The sequence below is a fragment of the Cercospora kikuchii genome, assembly GCF_019650295.1.
Source record: "Cercospora kikuchii DNA, contig_00004, whole genome shotgun sequence".
Taxonomy (NCBI): Eukaryota; Fungi; Ascomycota; class Dothideomycetes; order Mycosphaerellales; family Mycosphaerellaceae; genus Cercospora; species Cercospora kikuchii.
In genome coordinates, this window is record NW_025408585.1 from 3032794 (window position 1) to 3050023 (window position 17230).

General features: G+C 51.9%; 7 protein-coding genes across 7 annotated transcripts; 2 read left to right on the forward strand and 5 right to left on the reverse strand.

The window, feature by feature from the left end:
• Positions 1-1011: 1011 nt before the first annotated feature.
• On the reverse strand, positions 1012-8277 carry CKM354_000742000 (uncharacterized protein; the record flags this gene model as incomplete). The annotated part of the gene is made up of 3 exons (XM_044802768.1): positions 1012-1860; positions 1921-2229; positions 2284-8277. 3 exons carry the CDS (start codon positions 8275-8277, stop codon positions 1012-1014), a joined length of 7152 nt encoding a protein of 2383 aa, XP_044658703.1.
• Positions 8278-9061: 784 nt separating this feature from the next.
• On the forward strand, positions 9062-10007 carry CKM354_000742100 (uncharacterized protein; the record flags this gene model as incomplete). Its single annotated transcript, XM_044802769.1, has 2 exons — positions 9062-9169; positions 9222-10007. The coding sequence occupies 2 exons, from the start codon at positions 9062-9064 to the stop codon at positions 10005-10007; spliced, it is 894 nt and encodes a 297-aa protein (XP_044658704.1).
• Positions 10008-10377: 370 nt separating this feature from the next.
• CKM354_000742200 (uncharacterized protein) lies at positions 10378-11420 on the reverse strand (the record flags this gene model as incomplete). Its single annotated transcript, XM_044802770.1, has 3 exons — positions 10378-10534; positions 10598-10767; positions 10821-11420. The coding sequence occupies 3 exons, from the start codon at positions 11418-11420 to the stop codon at positions 10378-10380; spliced, it is 927 nt and encodes a 308-aa protein (XP_044658705.1).
• A 104-nt stretch (positions 11421-11524) lies between these two features.
• On the reverse strand, positions 11525-12043 carry CKM354_000742300 (uncharacterized protein; the record flags this gene model as incomplete). Its single annotated transcript, XM_044802771.1, has 3 exons — positions 11525-11545; positions 11622-11686; positions 11737-12043. 3 exons carry the CDS (start codon positions 12041-12043, stop codon positions 11525-11527), a joined length of 393 nt encoding a protein of 130 aa, XP_044658706.1.
• A 620-nt stretch (positions 12044-12663) lies between these two features.
• On the forward strand, positions 12664-14465 carry CKM354_000742400 (uncharacterized protein; the record flags this gene model as incomplete). The annotated part of the gene is made up of 3 exons (XM_044802772.1): positions 12664-12863; positions 12914-13114; positions 13175-14465. 3 exons carry the CDS (start codon positions 12664-12666, stop codon positions 14463-14465), a joined length of 1692 nt encoding a protein of 563 aa, XP_044658707.1.
• Positions 14466-14534: 69 nt separating this feature from the next.
• On the reverse strand, positions 14535-15524 carry CKM354_000742500 (uncharacterized protein; the record flags this gene model as incomplete). Its single annotated transcript, XM_044802773.1, has 1 exon — positions 14535-15524. The coding sequence occupies one exon, from the start codon at positions 15522-15524 to the stop codon at positions 14535-14537; it is 990 nt and encodes a 329-aa protein (XP_044658708.1).
• A 367-nt stretch (positions 15525-15891) lies between these two features.
• On the reverse strand, positions 15892-16956 carry CKM354_000742600 (uncharacterized protein; the record flags this gene model as incomplete). Its single annotated transcript, XM_044802774.1, has 6 exons — positions 15892-15966; positions 16016-16066; positions 16156-16204; positions 16261-16311; positions 16375-16858; positions 16911-16956. 6 exons carry the CDS (start codon positions 16954-16956, stop codon positions 15892-15894), a joined length of 756 nt encoding a protein of 251 aa, XP_044658709.1.
• Between the last annotated feature and the right edge of the window lie 274 nt (positions 16957-17230).

Below are 17230 nucleotides of genomic sequence, written 5' to 3' on the forward strand. Positions count from 1 at the left end.
TCGCAAATTTGCTGCTGATGTTCGGGAGGAACCTGACGCATGGAAGACAGAGAGTTTTTGCGATAGTCCTGAGAGTCTTGGGCGAGCTGACCAAATTCTACGATGCGAGAGATGTCTAGAATTTACGAAGGGAGATTGTTGCACAGGAAGTGAGGTTGTTCGACCTCTTGGCATCTGATCCGTGCACGACAATGATGGGAAGCCGACGCGCTCCCGCAATCTCCTTCTCTCCGCCGAACATCGACTCCTTCTGCCATCAACAACTGGCGTAGTAGCTTCTCTGCACTTCGCTTCATCATCGCGATGCTCACACGGAATCATACTCTTCTTCCACGATTGCCTGTCTCCCCGGCCGAGCCTGCAGATCGAAACCGAAAGGCTTCGGTTGCACCTAGACATACTGGTATGCATTGGCGCAGACTGACATACAGCGGAGTCCCAAAAGCAGACACCTACGTCGAAGCCGGTCACATAGTCGTTCTCCTGCGGCAAGATATGGTTTCCCCGCTCGTCAGTCCTTGGCTGTATTGAGCTTAACCATGCAATGCGTGCAATGAGGATGTACAATGACCTCTCTGCGATGTGCATGCCAGGACATATCCGCCTTCCAAAGCCGAAGGCAGAGTGGTTCTGCAAGTCTGGGAGCTCGTCAAGCGGCTCTCGAAGATTGGCCATTCTGCATCCAGCTAGTGTCCAGAACGAAAAGCCTCTGAATCTGAGCAAAGCTTCTCTCCGCTATGAGATTTTGTGGATTCGTCGAAAAGTGATAGCGCTATCGACAAACACCCCAAGCTGGAATCAATTCTCAATCAGATTGTAGACGGGTCTTGATATGAGGAATTAGCGAAATGAGTATTGAAAAGAATGTAAAAGTCACTGATGCTGTTTAACAGTATCGCAGAAATCTATTGCACCGAAACCGAGGAACGCCAAACAGAATGCCACCGGAGAGCCATCGATCAGACAACACCAAACCCCAGCAAATGCGCCACACCCAATCACTCTCGATAGCTACTCTGCCTTGTCGCCTGCCAACTTGGCAATGATCTTCTCGCAGAAAGTTGTCAATGAAGACGCATTCAGAATGTCCAGTGTTGTCACCAGCGCATTCAGTTCTGTCCGTACCCAATTTCGTACCTCTACCGCAGCCAGTGAATCGATGCCGTAGACCGACAAAGGACGAGCGGGATCCATGGGCTCTGGAAGTTGTAGCATTCGCACAAAGCATCCGTTGACTGCATCAATGGTGGCCTTGAGTACTGCTGCTGGCTCTGCTGTCTTGCTCGCGAGTAAGAGCAATACAGCCTGCACCTCCGCATTGCCACCTTTGGCGCCGCTCAACCCACCGCTGTCACCTTTTCCTGTAAACAAGGCAGCAAAGCGAGCATCGTCCGTGAGTACAGAGTCCGCAGGCTGGGGCGTCACCAACCCGGTGATCATCTGTGTCGCTGCTTGCTTGCTGGGTGGAGCTGGACCGGTCTGCTGCAAGATGGACATGTACAAGATCTTGCGCAGAAGTCCGTCGTTGATGCCTGCGAAAGTCTTGGAATCAAATTGATTGTGCAAGTCCGCGTTCTCAGCGATCACTCCCGCATCCTCGATGACTCCGAGGTCTACTGAGCAGGCACTCAGACCTTGGCTGCGGCGGAAGTACGCGAAGGCGTCCAGGAAAACATTTGCTGCCGAGTAGTTGGCCTGTCCGCGGTTTCCAATCACGCCGGAGATACTGCTGAGCATGGTAAAGAAGTCCAGCTGTAGCCCAGCTTCCGCTGCGGCGTCGTGCAGATTCCAAGTGCCCTGAATCTTGCACGCCATGGCTTCATGATATTCCGAGAACGTCATCTGGTAAAATGGACGATCCTGCACAAACGTCAGCCACCGCGATCACGGAATGTATGACTCAAAATCTCGGTCACTTACCCGCAAGACCATGGCACCCTGGATAATACCTGCGATAGGAACCGTGGTCTCGGCGAAAGCTCGTCTAACGTCCTCTGACTTGGTCACATCGGCAGTGAGCAAGTCAATATGAGCGCCCAGAGCAGCAATCTGCTTCAGGACGCCGCGCGACTTATCGTCCGCATAGCCGCTTCGAGACATGACTGCAAGACGACGAGCACCAGACTTGGCCAGGTATACCGCCAGGGAGCCGCAAAGGCCGCGTAGTCCTCCAACGATGAGATAGCACCCATCGTCACGGAAACGAAGTGGGGTCTGAGCCTTTCGAACCTGCAAAAGGTGTTAGTAGATTTCCGTGAGCTTTTCGCAGCTACCCCGACTTACAGGAACATCAATCTTCGCATCCGCTCCATCTGACAAGACGACCTTGCCGATATGGTTGCCAGGACGCAGAAATCGGATCGCTGCAGGAATGTCTGTCCAGGAGAAACGATGGATTGGGTTGATCGGCTTGACGCGTCCGGCTTTGATTAGCTCAAACAACTTTGACAGATGTCTTGCGACAAGTGCATCAGGAGCTCGCTCTGGAGAAAGGTCGACTGCACGGAATGAGATGTTCCGATCGAAAGGCATCATTGTCAGGTTGTTCCTTTCGATGATATCTTTCTTTCCGATCTCAACCATAATGCCCCCGTCGGCGAGGACACGGAACGACTCATCGAGCATGTCTCCAGTCAAAGAGTTGAGTATGATATCGACTCCTCGCCCACCAGTGGCAGTCATGATGGCCTTTCCAAAGTCCGTGTTTCGTGAGTTAAAAATCTGTTTGTCCTGAAGGCCGAAAGTCGACTTGAGATAGGCTCTCTTCTCGGTACTGCCTACTGTGACGAACACTTCGGCTCCTGCATGCTGAGCGAGCTGTACAGCTGCAATGCCCACGCCACCAGCTGCAGAATGGATGAGAACCTTTTTGCCTGCCGAGAGTCCGCCGAGGTCGAACAGAGAGTGCATGCTTGTCAAATACACGACGGCCAAAGTTGCAGCTTCTTCGAAAGACATATCGTCTGGGATGCGATGTGCTCGATCAGGAGTAGTATGCAGACGATTGGCGAAGCATCCCTTTCCGAAGACGACCACACGATCTCCGACTGAGAAGTTGGACACATCATCAGCAACTTGGGTAACCACTCCGGCTGCTTCGTGACCCATTTGAGTCTCATCGCCCGGGACGATACCCATACCCACGACCACATCTTTGTAGTTCAATCCTGCAGATACTACCTCAACCTCGATAGTGCCTTGAGAAAGTGCCTTGGCTTCTGTCGCAGCTTCGCCGAAATGGACGGAATCCAGGTCGCCAAGTCGTTCGGCCCGTAGCTGGATCATGACTTTACTTGCATGGAGGTCCTCAGTAATAGTTGGCCGGGCTCGCAGCGAATCACTCTGCAGTGCCGAAAGTGCGTCATCTGGAAGCAGACGACTGACATGAATGATGCCGTCGCGCTCCACAAATTCGCTATCCATAGGACCTTGGTCTGCCTTGGGAAACAGGCAGAGCTTGTCGAGAACCGAAGAGATAGCAGCAATGGTCGCATCGCCATCGGCAGACTCCACATCAAGTGTGACCAGCTTGACCTGCTCCTCAGCTCGAACAGTTCGGAAGAGACCGACAACCGCTGCTTTGTTGGGATCTGTGACCTTGAGTTGACCACCGGCGGTCACCCAGAGCACGGTGCAGCGGCGCTCAACCATCGTTTTGATGATTTCAAATTGCTTCTCGTCAAATCTGTCAACGATTGAGTCGAACAACTCGTCAACGACAAGAACCACATCGTCGGCGCCCTTCACATCTTCGATTGGATTAGAGCAGGTCTCTATGACCCAATGCTGCTTGTGAAGACCACTGATCAAGGCATCAGCACGCTCCGATGGAGGCATCATGCTCAGATGCTTGATAATTGGACGCTGATCTGCCTTGTCGCTGTCCATCTGACAGAGTATTGCGCCATCGGAAAGGCTCATGGTCTTACCCAACGAATTCATCAGCTCTTGGCTCATACCGCTGGCTACAATGAAGCCTCCAGGGGCAACTGATGTAACAAGACTTGCGAGAATCGATTCTGGACTGATTTCAGAGCCTGTTGCTTTGAGGATAGCCAGGTTCACCTTCACATCCGAGGGCACAGCAGCTGGCTTGGAGATATCCGTGAGCTGGAACTGCGGCGCTGGGGACTGCAATGCTAAAGCCTCTTGCAACTTGATGATAGTCTTTGGATCGCTGACGCCGAAGATGTATTGCGAGCAGGCAGAACGAATGGCATGTTCAGCCGTCGCTGTCGGCATCCACAAACTTGAGTCGTCCGACTCTAGCAAGTTGAACTCCGCTACGCTCAGGCTGGGCTTCTTGTGTGCGACCAGATTGAGCACGTCCTGGGTAGTGTGAGCATTCAGCCACTTCGAAGCCGGCGCATCTGACGGAGACGCGAACAATGCATCTACATCTGGGCTCCATGCCAGATGGGTGACGGCATGAGCATTTTCTTCCTCACGAGCAGCAAATTCTGCGGAGGCGAGACCTTTCATTTCGAATAGGAAAGAGCCATCGACCGGGTCGTATAGCTCGACATTTGTGGCGTAGTTGCGCGACTGATCCTTGTTTCCCACTCCGAGGAAGGTAGCCGACGAGAGAGCTCGACCTTCCACGGGCAGGGCACGACCACCTTCAAGTACGATACTGTCAATGATCTTTGGTACGAGTACTGATGCATTCGATGACGGGAGATCACAATTGAAGAGCGATGGCGAGCCGGTCTGGAAACAGGAATCCATGACGGCAGGATGCATTGGATAATGTGACTGTCCAAGATCCGTTGATGGCGGTGGCTGCAAGTCAACATCGGATCTGGTGCTTCGCTTGCCGATGGTGGACTCGACTCTCAAGTGCTTTTGAAAGCAAGGTCCAAAATTGTATCCAAGATCAGCAAGTGCCTTGTACCATGTGCGAGCTGGTGTAGGGAGCTCGAGTGATTCAGTGGCGCGGGTAGATGGCGTGACCTGTTGATAGTCGGTCTCAATGCACACGAAACCAGTGCTGTGGACTGGATCCATGGCGAGCTCTTCTTGCTCTGAGCACACGCGGTACTCATACCAAGTGCGCAAGGTACCACCCTGAACTGGAGTGAGGGAGAGGGTTAAGCGAGTTTCCGCATTTTCCTCCAGGACCAGAGCACGAGACAACTTCACGTCCTTGAGGCGATACCGGTATTGTGCAGGAGGTTGATGATCCCACACTGTCGACATGGTCGTCTGGAACACTGCCTCTATCGCCATAGACACATAAGCTGCTGCCGGGAACACGATTTCGCTGCCCAGCTTGTGGTCACGCAGCCATGGCATGTCGGCCAGTTTGAGAACCTTCTTGAAGGTCGGCGCTTGCCAAGCAGTGCCGCCAATCTTGGACCCGAGTAGGTCATGATGGACGAACTTCTTAAACCTCCAGTCTTTGCTTGCACGTGTCTCGTGCCAGTAGCGAGTGGAGTGGTTCCAGGCGTAGTTTGGCAAGTCAATGACAGTCTTTGCATTGTGCTTTTCGATCCTGTTGACTTTGGCCAAGTTGATGTCGCCTCCAGCGATGAACAGATGGCCAGCAGCTTTGAAGAGAGCTTGAGTTGAGCCACGATCGAGTGCGAAAGTATATGGAGCTTCGGAGCTTATTGCCTTCTTGATCTGGGAGACTGGTCCACTGAGGGCGCCGCTTGGCCCAAGTTCGATCAGGAAGTCAGCGCCTAGCTGAGTGTCCTTCAGTAGCTCCGTTGCGGCCTGGCAGAATTGGACAGGCGATACCATGTTGGCCTTCCAGTATGCAGCATCGACTTTCTCGGCGGTGTCCAATAGCTTGCCGGTCACAGAGCTGAACATGCGGACTTCTGGGTTGGTCTTCGGCTCGGAACATTGACAGATCTTGCCACCCAGCAGCATTTCCTCGTACGTCTCGCCAATCTCGAGCATGTGATCAGAGTGATATGCCAAGTCGACAAGAAGCATTCTGGCGAAATGGCCGTCAGTCTGAAGACGATCACGCAGCTTCTCCAATGCTGCCACTGTGCCAGACATGGTCAAGCTGCTTGGACTGTTGAAGCAGGCGATTTGGACTTTGCCGTCCTCGGCCCGCAGATATGATTGGACCTGTTCGGCTCCGATGCCTATCGCGAGCATGCCCACAGGCTCTTGCGTTGCAGTGGTCTTCTTTGCTGCTTGGCCACGATAGAAAGCTGTAACTATCGCATCTTCAGACGAAATCAAGCCGGCAGCAGCTGCGGCAGCAATCTCGCCGCTCGAATGGCCAACCACTGCAGTTGCTTGTACACCCCAGCTTTGTAGCACAGCGTGTAGAGCGAGCTGCAGTGCTGTCACAAGAGGCTGAGAAAACTCGGGCTGTCGTAACGCTTCGCCGCTGCGTGGACTCGTCAACTCTTCCAGCAGTGTCCAGCTTGGAGGTTCAGGGAGAGCCTGCAGGACTTTATCAAGCTCTTGAATGACGACCTTGGCGAGTGGGAATTGTTCCACAAGCTCGGCGCCCATCTGCGATCTCTGCGCGCCTTGGCCAGTGAAGACAAACCCGATCCTCGGCGCTGATGATGCTTGCTTGCCCATGACAAGAGAATCCTCGGTAATGTTCGTTCTGCTGGAATACGTTGTTGTGAAAGCACGATGGTACAGCCTGCTGCGTCGCTCAGACAATGTGTAGGCCAGATGAGGCAGCTCAATGCCGACCATTAGGTTCAACAGATGTGTCGAGAGTGCTTTGGCATAGCTTTTGAGTGATGCCTGCTCGTTCGCAGAAAACACCAGTAGAGTGGGTGGTACCGAGCGGTCTATTGTCGGTTCTTCATCATCCTCCTCGTCATCGAAAAAGCTGGCTGTTACCTGTTGGTAAGAAGAGACATGCTTGGCTCTCTGTTCAGGAATGTTCTCAATAACGGCGTGGGCATTTGCGCCTCCAAAGCCGAACGAATTGACACTGGCTCGTCGCACAGTCGACCCTCGAGGCCACTTTAGCGAGGTTCTGCTGACACGAACACGAGAAGTCTCCCAATCGATTCTTGGATTTGGATTGAGAAAAGTTGGATTGCCGGGAATTATCCCGCGTTCAACAGCCATGATAGCTTTCAAAAGACCTGAGATACCTGCAGCAGCTTCTGAATGCCCGATGTTGGCCTTGATCGAGCCGATTATTAGTTCGCGACCCGCTTCGCGCCCTTGAGCGAAGACGTTCGCCGCTCCCTTCACTTCAATGGGATCTCCAGCGAGTGTGCCAGTGCCGTGACACTCAAGAAACTGCGTCGCAGTGAAGTCGGAGATTCCCGCATTCTTATATGCCGCTCTGATAACATCAGCTTGCCGCAGGTCACTTGGATTGGCGATACCCGCTGTACGACCAGATGCATTGGAAGCTGTTCCTCTGATAACAGCACGAATGGGATCGTTATCGCGAATAGCATCATCGAGACGCTTGAGGTATACGCAATTAATGCCCTCGGCTTTGACATATCCATCCGCTTTGGAGTCAAAGCTGTGGCATTTGCCTGATGCGGACTGCGTTTGATGCATTAGACCGACCTCTTCATTGTGTTCCGGGCTCATCCAAAGATTCGTTCCTCCGACGATCATGCCATCGGCTTGAAAGCTATCAAGATATCGACATGCGACATCTACTGAAACGAGACTGGCTGAGCATGCAGTGTCGATTGTCATGCTGGGGCCTTGCGCGTTGAGCCAGTGAGAAACTCGATTGCTCAACAGCGCGGTAGAGAGACCAATTGTGATGGAGTCGGCCCTGTCCTCGGGATCTCGAGCCTGGATGGAGTTGTAATCAATGAAGTTCGTCCCCACGATCACCCCGGTCTTGGTGCCACTAATCTTGTCGAGGGGAACACCGCCGTTTTCCAGACATTCGTATGCTACTTCGAGCATTTGTCTTTGCTGTGGCTCCATGGCAATGCAATCTGCACGGCTAGTGTTGAAAAACTGCCCATCGAAGACTGCTGGATCCACATACTCCATGAACATGCCACCTGGGCTCTTCATGGTTCTGGGACGTGTCGTCTTATCGTAGTGACCAGCAAGGGAAAACCGTGTGCTTGGTGGCTCGTTTTCTGCGACGCCACCTTTTTGTAAGAACTCCCATAGCTTAGTTGGAGAGCTGCTGTGCCCGGGCAGTCGACAGCTCATGCCGACAACAGCGATTGGGACTTGTGTACGACGCCCGCCATCGATGAGGTATGCGAAGTCTCGGGTATTGCTCCATTCGTACTCGTCCTCACTGCTTCTTCGAGACGAGCCAAGTGAGGCTGATGCCGATGAGGAGGTGGAAGACATGATTATTTCGTGTTATCGGTCAGTCAAGAGAGAAGCACTTTGTGGGCGCATTCGAAAGGTTTGATTCAGAGACCGTGAGGCCTTTGTGTGATACAGGAATTCGAAATGGACTTCTATGGCCTCCTCAAGAAGTTGAAGCTCATTCAGACATATATTGGCACACTCGAGTCTCCGAACTACCCGCCTACGATGTTTCGTTGCACGTGGCTTGCACATGGTCAGCACATGCTGCGTCAATTTCCAACGACATGGTCCTGGTCAGCACTGTGGCATCGCAGCTCGGAATCTGAGCCTTGTCCAAGACCACGCTGACTTTGCGCAGGCTGCAAAGTAATCACGCATGTTGATACGAAGCACGATTTCACGTAGGACTATCGCATACTTCCTCCGCATGTAACCTGCCCATTCTGGTAAATCGGCGAAGCTTCGCCTGCTGACAGCCACCGGTTGTGGCGTGGAAGATCGACATGGCGCCGAAACCCAAGCTTCGCTTCTGCACGTAAGCAAATTTATTGTGCTTACCCTGGGATCAACAACGAGATCAACAATCTGCAGTGTTGCATACTCGGGTTGCTCATACAATCAGCCTTGGTGTTAGACATTCCAAACGGGCACCGAATGGTCGCGACAATTTGTTAATGCATCGTGCGCTATAACGATGTCGACTGCCATGTTGCGATAGTCTCATCACGATTAGCCTAGCTACCCGCACAGAAATTCCTTGGTGAACTGAAGTTACTACCATCGATCTCAACACCAGTACTTGTCCATTCGAGAATCAAAGATGAAGGGTCGCAAAGATGTCGAGTTCCAGACACTGGATGGGTTAACGCTACGCGGCTGGCTCTTCGAGGCTGCTGAGCGTGGACCAGCGATCATCATGACTCCCGGAGTGAGTGAACCCGTCCTCACTGCTGTAGAACTGTACTGATATTTGAACACAGTTCAACATGACGAAGGAGACTATCGTTGCTGACGTAGCCGAATACTTTTACGCAGCTGGATTCACTGTACTGAGTTTTGATCCTCGCACGATTGGCAAGAGCGATGGCTTGCCACGAAACGAATGTAATCCTGTCAGGAACATCGAAGACTATCATGATGCCTTGACATACCTCAAGGGGAATCCGATGGTCGATCCGACCCGCATTGCATTCTGGGGTTACAGCTTCAGCGGCATGGTAGCCCTTTGTGCCGCTGCTGTGGACAAGCGAGCCAAAGCCGTTGTTGCCGTTGCACCATTGACAGTCTGGGAATTTTCAAAATGGCGACCTGTCCTGACAAAAGCTATGAAGGATCGAGAATCTCGACTTGCTGGCAATTCTGCAGCCATGTTGCCTATGCTGACAGAATCTGGCGAACAGCCCGCTGGCTTTGGAACCGGGTTCGAAGATGAAGACGTCTTCAATATCATCGCGAAAGCCGTGGAGGCGCAGCCAAGTTTCGCACCTGAAACCACCCTCTCAAGCTACTACCACATCGCCGCATTTCAACCTTTCCCCTTGTTGAAGTTTGTTAGTCCTACACCAAGCATGGTGGTGAGAGGCGAGAAGGACTTGATTTCGCCAACCGAATTGCAGAAAGAGTTGATCTTTGACATCCTGTCAGAACCGAAACGTCTCGATACAATTCCTGGTAAAGCTCACATGAATATCATGAGTGGGCAGGACTCTGAGAGAGTGTTGGATAACCAGGTCAACTTTCTTCGACAGAGTTTGAAGTGTATGTAATCTTTGGACACAGTTCAAGAACAATCTCTGGCAACTGTGCAGCTATATCTATCTCCCCCGAATTTTTCGCACGCATTCTTTAACTGTGATTCTGAACTAGACTGGAAGTTTCGCTTCTCCCAACAACTGCAGTGGCAATTTATTGTATCACACGTGAACGTCATGCGAAGAGGCAGTTCGAAGTTCCACGAATTCCGCAACCTCGGAGTGCGAGAGTGGCATATGTCAAAGCGGTATCAAAACTCGGCTTCGCAAAGATCTGCTGTTGACACTTATTGCAAAAGGATGACTCTCAGGCAGAGCTGTGACATTTGCTAACTGGCTCCCTCTATGTGTTTCATAATGCAGGTAAATTATTACTCCATCCGACTCAATGTCCTACTGGCCTTGCTTGGCAATGCAATGGTGCTCGTTGCCAAGTCAGAAAGATCTTTTGACGGAGCCAGTTTGTGCTCTCCTCGCACAAGGTGAGGTCGAAATTGAAAAGCAGCTTCGCTACGATGAGTCTCATCTCATGGTATGCCATACTGAATGAGTTCAAAGTGATTAGCAGAGAATCACGACTGCAGACTAACAAGTTGAAGACTTACTTCTTGCCCAAACATCCTCGAGGTCCAGTCAAAAATGGCTGGAAGGCCGATTTTCTGTCATTGACGAACAGCGGAGACTCATTGAGGAATCGTTCAGGGTGGAACTCGCTGGGGAGATGAAAGTTCTCCGGGTTACGGAACGCACATAACGTGGTAGCCCCAACACTGAACTGTATGTCTCGTAAGCAGAGATTATTCTCGGCGTGGGCTCGTGGTAACTTACTCCAGGAGGTACAACATTGCCATCGATGACAGTTGGTTCTACTGTAACTCGAGGCATGGCTGCTGGTACGGGTGGGTACATGCGCAAGCCTTCGTCCAGACATGCTTGGAGGTATTTGAGCACTGGGAGTTTCTCGATCGTAATATCACCTTCGGTCGCGAAAGTAGATCTTATCTCACTTTTGAGACGTCGCAGTGTCTCTGGTCGATCCAGGAGATGGTATAGCAAGCCAGAAAGAAGAGTCGCTGTCGTCTCTGTTCCCGCAATCATAAAGAGGTGGGCATTGCTGTACATCTCCTCTCTTGAGAGACCGGTCTCGCCCTCACGTTCCATCACAAGACCCCATATGTCGACCCGAGGCTCTTCCTTGGCCAGTCTCCTGTCAACCCGGGCATGGGACATGACATGGCTGACCTGTCGATTCTCTGCAACGTCTTTTGGCACAAAATGGCGGAGGAAGAACGGCTCTAGGGCAGGGAAATACCTGACGCACTGGAGAAGAGCGCCAAATATGAAGACACTGTAGACCGAAGCTACCCAATGATGGTACTTGGAGTTTTTCAGCAGGTCGAGTGGTTCTCCGAACGCCAAGTCGGACATGATGTCAAAAGTGGTGTAAGTGAATAGCTTCGTGAGGTCGAATGTGGTATCCTGGTCTTGTTCGATGCCATCGCGAATATTTTGGACCAGATTGTTTGCGTACGTTAAGAAAAGTGGCTCTTGCGCTTTCAAAGCTCTGTCAGAGAACGCATGGGAAAACACGCGGCGCATGCGTTGATGGTCGACTTCTCCAGAGCTGACGACATCTGGAGCCTCGCCGTTCGCGAAATCGTAGAATTTCGGATCTTTGATCGGGAGTCTGTGGCCTTCGAACAGTGTCAGAGTATGTTGCCATGTTGGAAAGACTGATACCGACCTTGTTTGTGCGCATAAATATCTCTGTAAGCGTTCGGGCCCGTGAAGCTTAATTCATTTGGCGTAACTCGCACGACTTCGCCATATTTGAGGTGCAAATCATTAAGCCAGTAGAGATAGTTCCCGCGTACAGTCTGCCTAATTGCTGGCAAGGTACTGGCTCGACATGCCACCGGTCCAGGGTACTTTCGAAGTGGGTGGAAAAATAGATTGTAGACATAGCGGTACGTTTGCAACACACAGAGTAGGATAGGAAGAGCGATAAGCACCTGAGCGCCGCTGGGAATGCTGATGTTGGCGAGTTGCATGATGAATCGTACGCACGAATGGACTTACTGCGAGCAATGTCTACTACTATAGACGAGTCGAGGCTTTCATAGCATACCCATGCTCGTCATATTCGAATTGTGGTTATGATTCGATGATGCAGATGATCTGCAATCATCATGACTCGGAGAAGATCATCACCTGGAGCAAGTAAGCAGTCACATGTGAATGATGTGATTATGTGCAGGATTCGGAGAGCTAGAGGAGGAGCCGAGGAGGACAATTTGGCCTCACTGCCAAGACGCTAAAAAACGCGAATGCGAGCAGTAACAACTCTAATCTCGTCTTCACGTCTTGGTACTCCCAACCAAGTCACCTACGCGCCAACCGCCACTGAACACGGCGCCAGCATGGTCTACGGATCCGCGTCAAGGCTGAGTTTGCCTACAGCGGGATACTGTCAGCAACCTGCAGTCAGGATGCCGGGTCTCCGTGGCCGTCGGCTTGCCACTGTGCATTTCGTGCCAGTAGGAGAGCTCGCGAACACGAACTCCTAGTCACGTGTATCTCATAGAATACTGTCTGATGGGGATGCATCGAGTTTTGGAGATTTCACTTCAGCAGCGCTGTTTTTGGATTTGCTTAACTCAAACCGCGCACGATGGACGCTTCTCTCACAGCTTGTAGGGTCATACCTGGAGACGCAGCATGGCCGTCTCCGCAGATGTGGACGAGCCTGAATAGCAGTGTTGGTGGACAGCTGCTGTACGCATCTCCGTTGGCTCAAGTCTGTCATGATCCTACGTACGATGCAGAGCAATGTGCACAGTTGCAACAGGTCTTCGGCCTTCCTAATACCATGTAAGTTTGCGTCCCTCGCTTCCTGCTTCACCAAGCTAACGCTGTATTAGGGTGCCTGAGCCTTCCGAATTCATGGCGACCTGGTTCCAGAACAACACCTGCTCGCCCTTCACTGGTCGCGCATTGCCATGCGAGCTCGGAAACTACGTATCGTACGCAATCAACGCCAGCACGACCTCCGATGTGCAAAATGGCTTGACCTTTGCTCGTGAGCATGACCTCAGGCTGGTCATCAAGGCTTCGGGACACGAGTAAGTCCTGGTTTGGCTTTCTGGCATTGCTTCGCACAGCTACTTACTGATCCGACCCAGCTGGTATGGCAAGAGCACCGGAAAAGGAGCCCTATCTCTGTGGACCCACAACCTTATCGAAAAGGCCTTCATATCTGAATATAATTCTCCGTACTACACAGGACCTGCTGTCAAGCTCGGGGCTGGGGTAATGGGAGGCGATGCCGCAGAGTTTGTTTCGCAACGCGGGCATCGACTGGTAGCGGGCAGCTGCCCAACTGTTACTCCTGCCGGGGGCTATACGCAAGGAGGAGGCCACTCGCTCCTCACGGGACTATACGGCTTTGGAGCTGACAATGTCCTTGAGTGGGAAGTCGTGACAGCCAACGGCACCTACGTTATTGCCACGCCAACTCAAAACTCTGACCTATATTGGGCGCTTAGCGGTGGAGGGGGAGGGACTTTTGGCGTTGTCATTTCCATGACTTCAAGAGTGTTTCCTGATGGACAGCTGGCAGTTGCCGAGATGGCAATCAACACAACGAACGCTGGAGGTCTCGATGAGTACTGGGCAGCAGTTGACATCTTTCATCAGCAGCTCCAGACGTTGACCACGGACCACGGCATAGTGGCTGACTATATCATCTCCAACAGCTCATTGGGCGTCGTTGGCATACTCGCCCCCGACTTCGATAGCCAAAGGCTCTCGGAGACCTTGCGACCCATGCTTTCAGCATTGTCAGATACCTCCACCGGGAAGCTGCGACCAGAAACGATCGATTTGCAGATCACCGAATCGAGAAGCTATTACGATCTATACTCTGAAGTCATCCGGCCACTGACGGAGACTTCTACCCTTGGACCCGTCCTAGGAGGTCGTCTCATCTCACAGGAGAATATGCGTGCGAATGCAACTTCTATAAACAGCGCTTTGCGCGAGGTCGTTGGAGACGGCAATTTCTTTCTCGCCAATCGAGCTTTGAGCGCTAATGGCGCGAGTCGAGTAGCCGCACCCATTGCGAACAACGCAATGCAGCCAGCTTTCAAAGAAGCCTTTGTGAGCGTGATCATCGCAGCAGCATGGAACAACACAAATCATTGGGCTGAAGCTTCGGTACTTCAACGTCAGCTCTTCGAAGACATCATGCCAGCTATCGAGACAGTGACACCAAATACCGGGGTCTACATGAATGAAGGCAATTGGCAGCAGGCGAATTGGCAAGAAGAGTTTTACGGACTGACATACGCTCGGCTGCTGGAGATTAAACAACTTTACGATCCAAGCGGTCTTTTCTATGGAAAGACTTCCGTTGGCAGCGAGCAGTGGAAGGAAGACTCTCAAGGTCGCCTGTGCCGCAACTCTGCAGCATGATTTGTCACGTATCCCAGTCATGATCAACTGTCCATTTCTTGTCTCTATAGTTTCATTACGCTATGCCGCTCAAGCACGCTCTATGGGGTCCAACAACATCTCAACGATTTGGTCATGGCCCTCCGACACAGCAACATATAATGGCGTCTGTCCATGTTTGTCTCGCGCATCGGGATCTGCCCCGTGCCGAAGCAGCAATGAAGTTACTGCTGCGTCCCCCAATTCTGATGCGACATGGAGGGCCGTCCTTCCAGAATCATCTCGTTCATTGACACCCACTGCTCCACGCTTCAATAGCGTTGTCGCTATCCCTCTATTGCGAGATCGAGTTGCAGCATGGAGAAGTGGAGGCATTCTCGGAGCGGAGTCCTCTTCGTCTGATCTCGTTGTGCTCGAGGGAGTCGTTGCCGTGGAGTGCCTGCGAGATGATCCTGGACTGATGCGTGTGCAATCTTTGTTGTAGCGCTGGGCCATCGATGTTACAGAGTCTACTCTTGAGCACTCGAAGTCGTCCAATTTTCTCGACGTACGACGCTGGCCAGTGGCAGGACGAGTTGGGATGTTGCTGTAACACTGACGATCTGACATGCTGTCTGACGCATCTGGTAGCGGAACATGGTACTCTGTCAGGCCTACAGTCCCCTCGTCCAATCGGAACGGAGGCGTTTCGTAACCAGATTGTTGAAACTGCATATTCGCTGGAAAGCCCAGCGAAGCGGCATCGAATGTGTTTTGCTCGGGCATTGGTGAATTGATCGGGTTTGAATGAGCAACATAACCCTCTTGGAATGTATATGGATCGAAGTTCTCATCAAACTGGTTACCAGTCACGCTGGTTGGTCCTCCTTGCCATGTGGTACTAGCTCTTCCCGAATCAAAGTGTAAGGACGTTATCCAAGTATCTTCTTGTTCCTTGGCCTTTCGTTCTGTACAGAGGTCAGGTAACGATATCAAAGCTGAGCACTGGCATGCCCTACCTCTAAAGCGACGCTGTGCTTCCCGGTTCTGCAGTCTTCGTCGAGCAGAGACACCAGAAGAAGATGAGCTCTCCACCTGCATTGTGTCGATCGGAAATTACTGTCATGGAACAATTTCTTGATTCGAGTGCGGCGCAGGCTATCTATATGCTTCATGCAGCTCCCTCCAGGAAGTCGCCATACTACCTGCGCTGGTAGCATTGCTAGATAGCCTAACCACGTGTAGCGCCAAAACGTAAAGGGTGGCTTGGATGGCTTCGGTAGGACGCGGGAGGATCGGGGGGGATCAGCGGAACGCCAAGTACCAATGAATATTCTTCATGTGCTCTATCGCTGTGACAGCTGTGCTTTCGGCGAACGACGCAACTAGCGCCGAAGATCCCTCAATGTTGCACATAGGGCATTCTTTTGCGCTGCCACAATTCGTCGCAGCGACGTTCCGCACCTGCCTACCAAGGAATCTCCGTACCATCAATAACGTTCCACAGCTTTCCCGAGGTAGCCTCTCTCGTGGCGTTATCAAGCTACACAATTGTCAGTTGAGGCTTTTTGCTGGACCTCTTGGCCACATACCCAATCGATAGTCTTGCTGGAGCTCTCTTCCAAGGTGTTCGGTGCCTTTTCCTGGACGAAGTCAGCATGGCTAGCGACCAACTGAACCTTGAGCGCCTCCGTCTGGTGTCTCAGCCTGGTTCCCGCAGCACCCAACTTACCATACCCATCATTTTTGCACCCATGTTCCCCATATCAGTTTGCACAAGGCTATGTGAGTCAATTGTGCGGTTCATCTCCGGCGAGCGAATGTTCACAAAACATACCCAGGATGAATTGCGAATGCGATCCAGGTTGGGTTTGAGGCATGTATGGCACTGCAAGCCAGCATGCGTTAGTGGCAACTCTTAATCTTGAAGGATCGGCTTTACTTGGCCTACACTGTGAGGAAGTCCACTGCTGCCTTGGACATGCCATAAGCGGTAACAATAGAAGCACCATGAGCCTCCAGTCGATCTATGGATCCGGCTGCACTCGACACCGTCAGCCACTTCGGAGCTGTCGACTTCTGCAGTAGCGGCTTGATAGCCTGGTATAGTAGCACGGGGGATACGGCATTGACATTCAGACAGTCAATCACGTCTTTGATGTCCACTGTATCGGGCCCAGTTGGGGTTGGGGAGATGCCTGCGTTGGCGATCACAATATCGCAATGCGAGACTCCAGCTTTTACAACCTCCTCTACAGCTCTTTGCGGATCTGTGAGGGATGCATTCTCAAGACTGACAAGCACGAGGCGGGAACCTGCAGCGGCTGGCGTTTTCCTGAGCTCATCGTACTTTTGGCTTGCCGCATCCCTAACACTGCCGACGACGACGTGATTAGGGCGAAGCAGATATGCCTGGGTGATTGCTTTGCCGATGCCTCACGCTGTGTCAGCCGAAGTTCAAGATACGTTGACCAATATTTGCCTCACCTCGTCCAGCACCGGTAACGAAGACAACAGTTGGAGAGCCAGCCATGTTGATCAAAGCGACAGTAAGTGTGTTACAGGCTTTGAGAGTGTGCCACTGAGATTCACTCAAATAATATGAGGTTCCTCATCGTGTCCGATTACAAACCATCATTCGGGAGCGTCATCATGTCCGATTACAAACCATCGTTGGGGAGCGTACAAGCTGATCGATTGGCCTCAGGCAGATGCGTTACTTTGCTTACACAGCTTTGAAACAGTTCGAGATGCCGATCCTAACATACCACTTCACTTGCTCCTTCCCGATTCGGCTATGCGAGCTG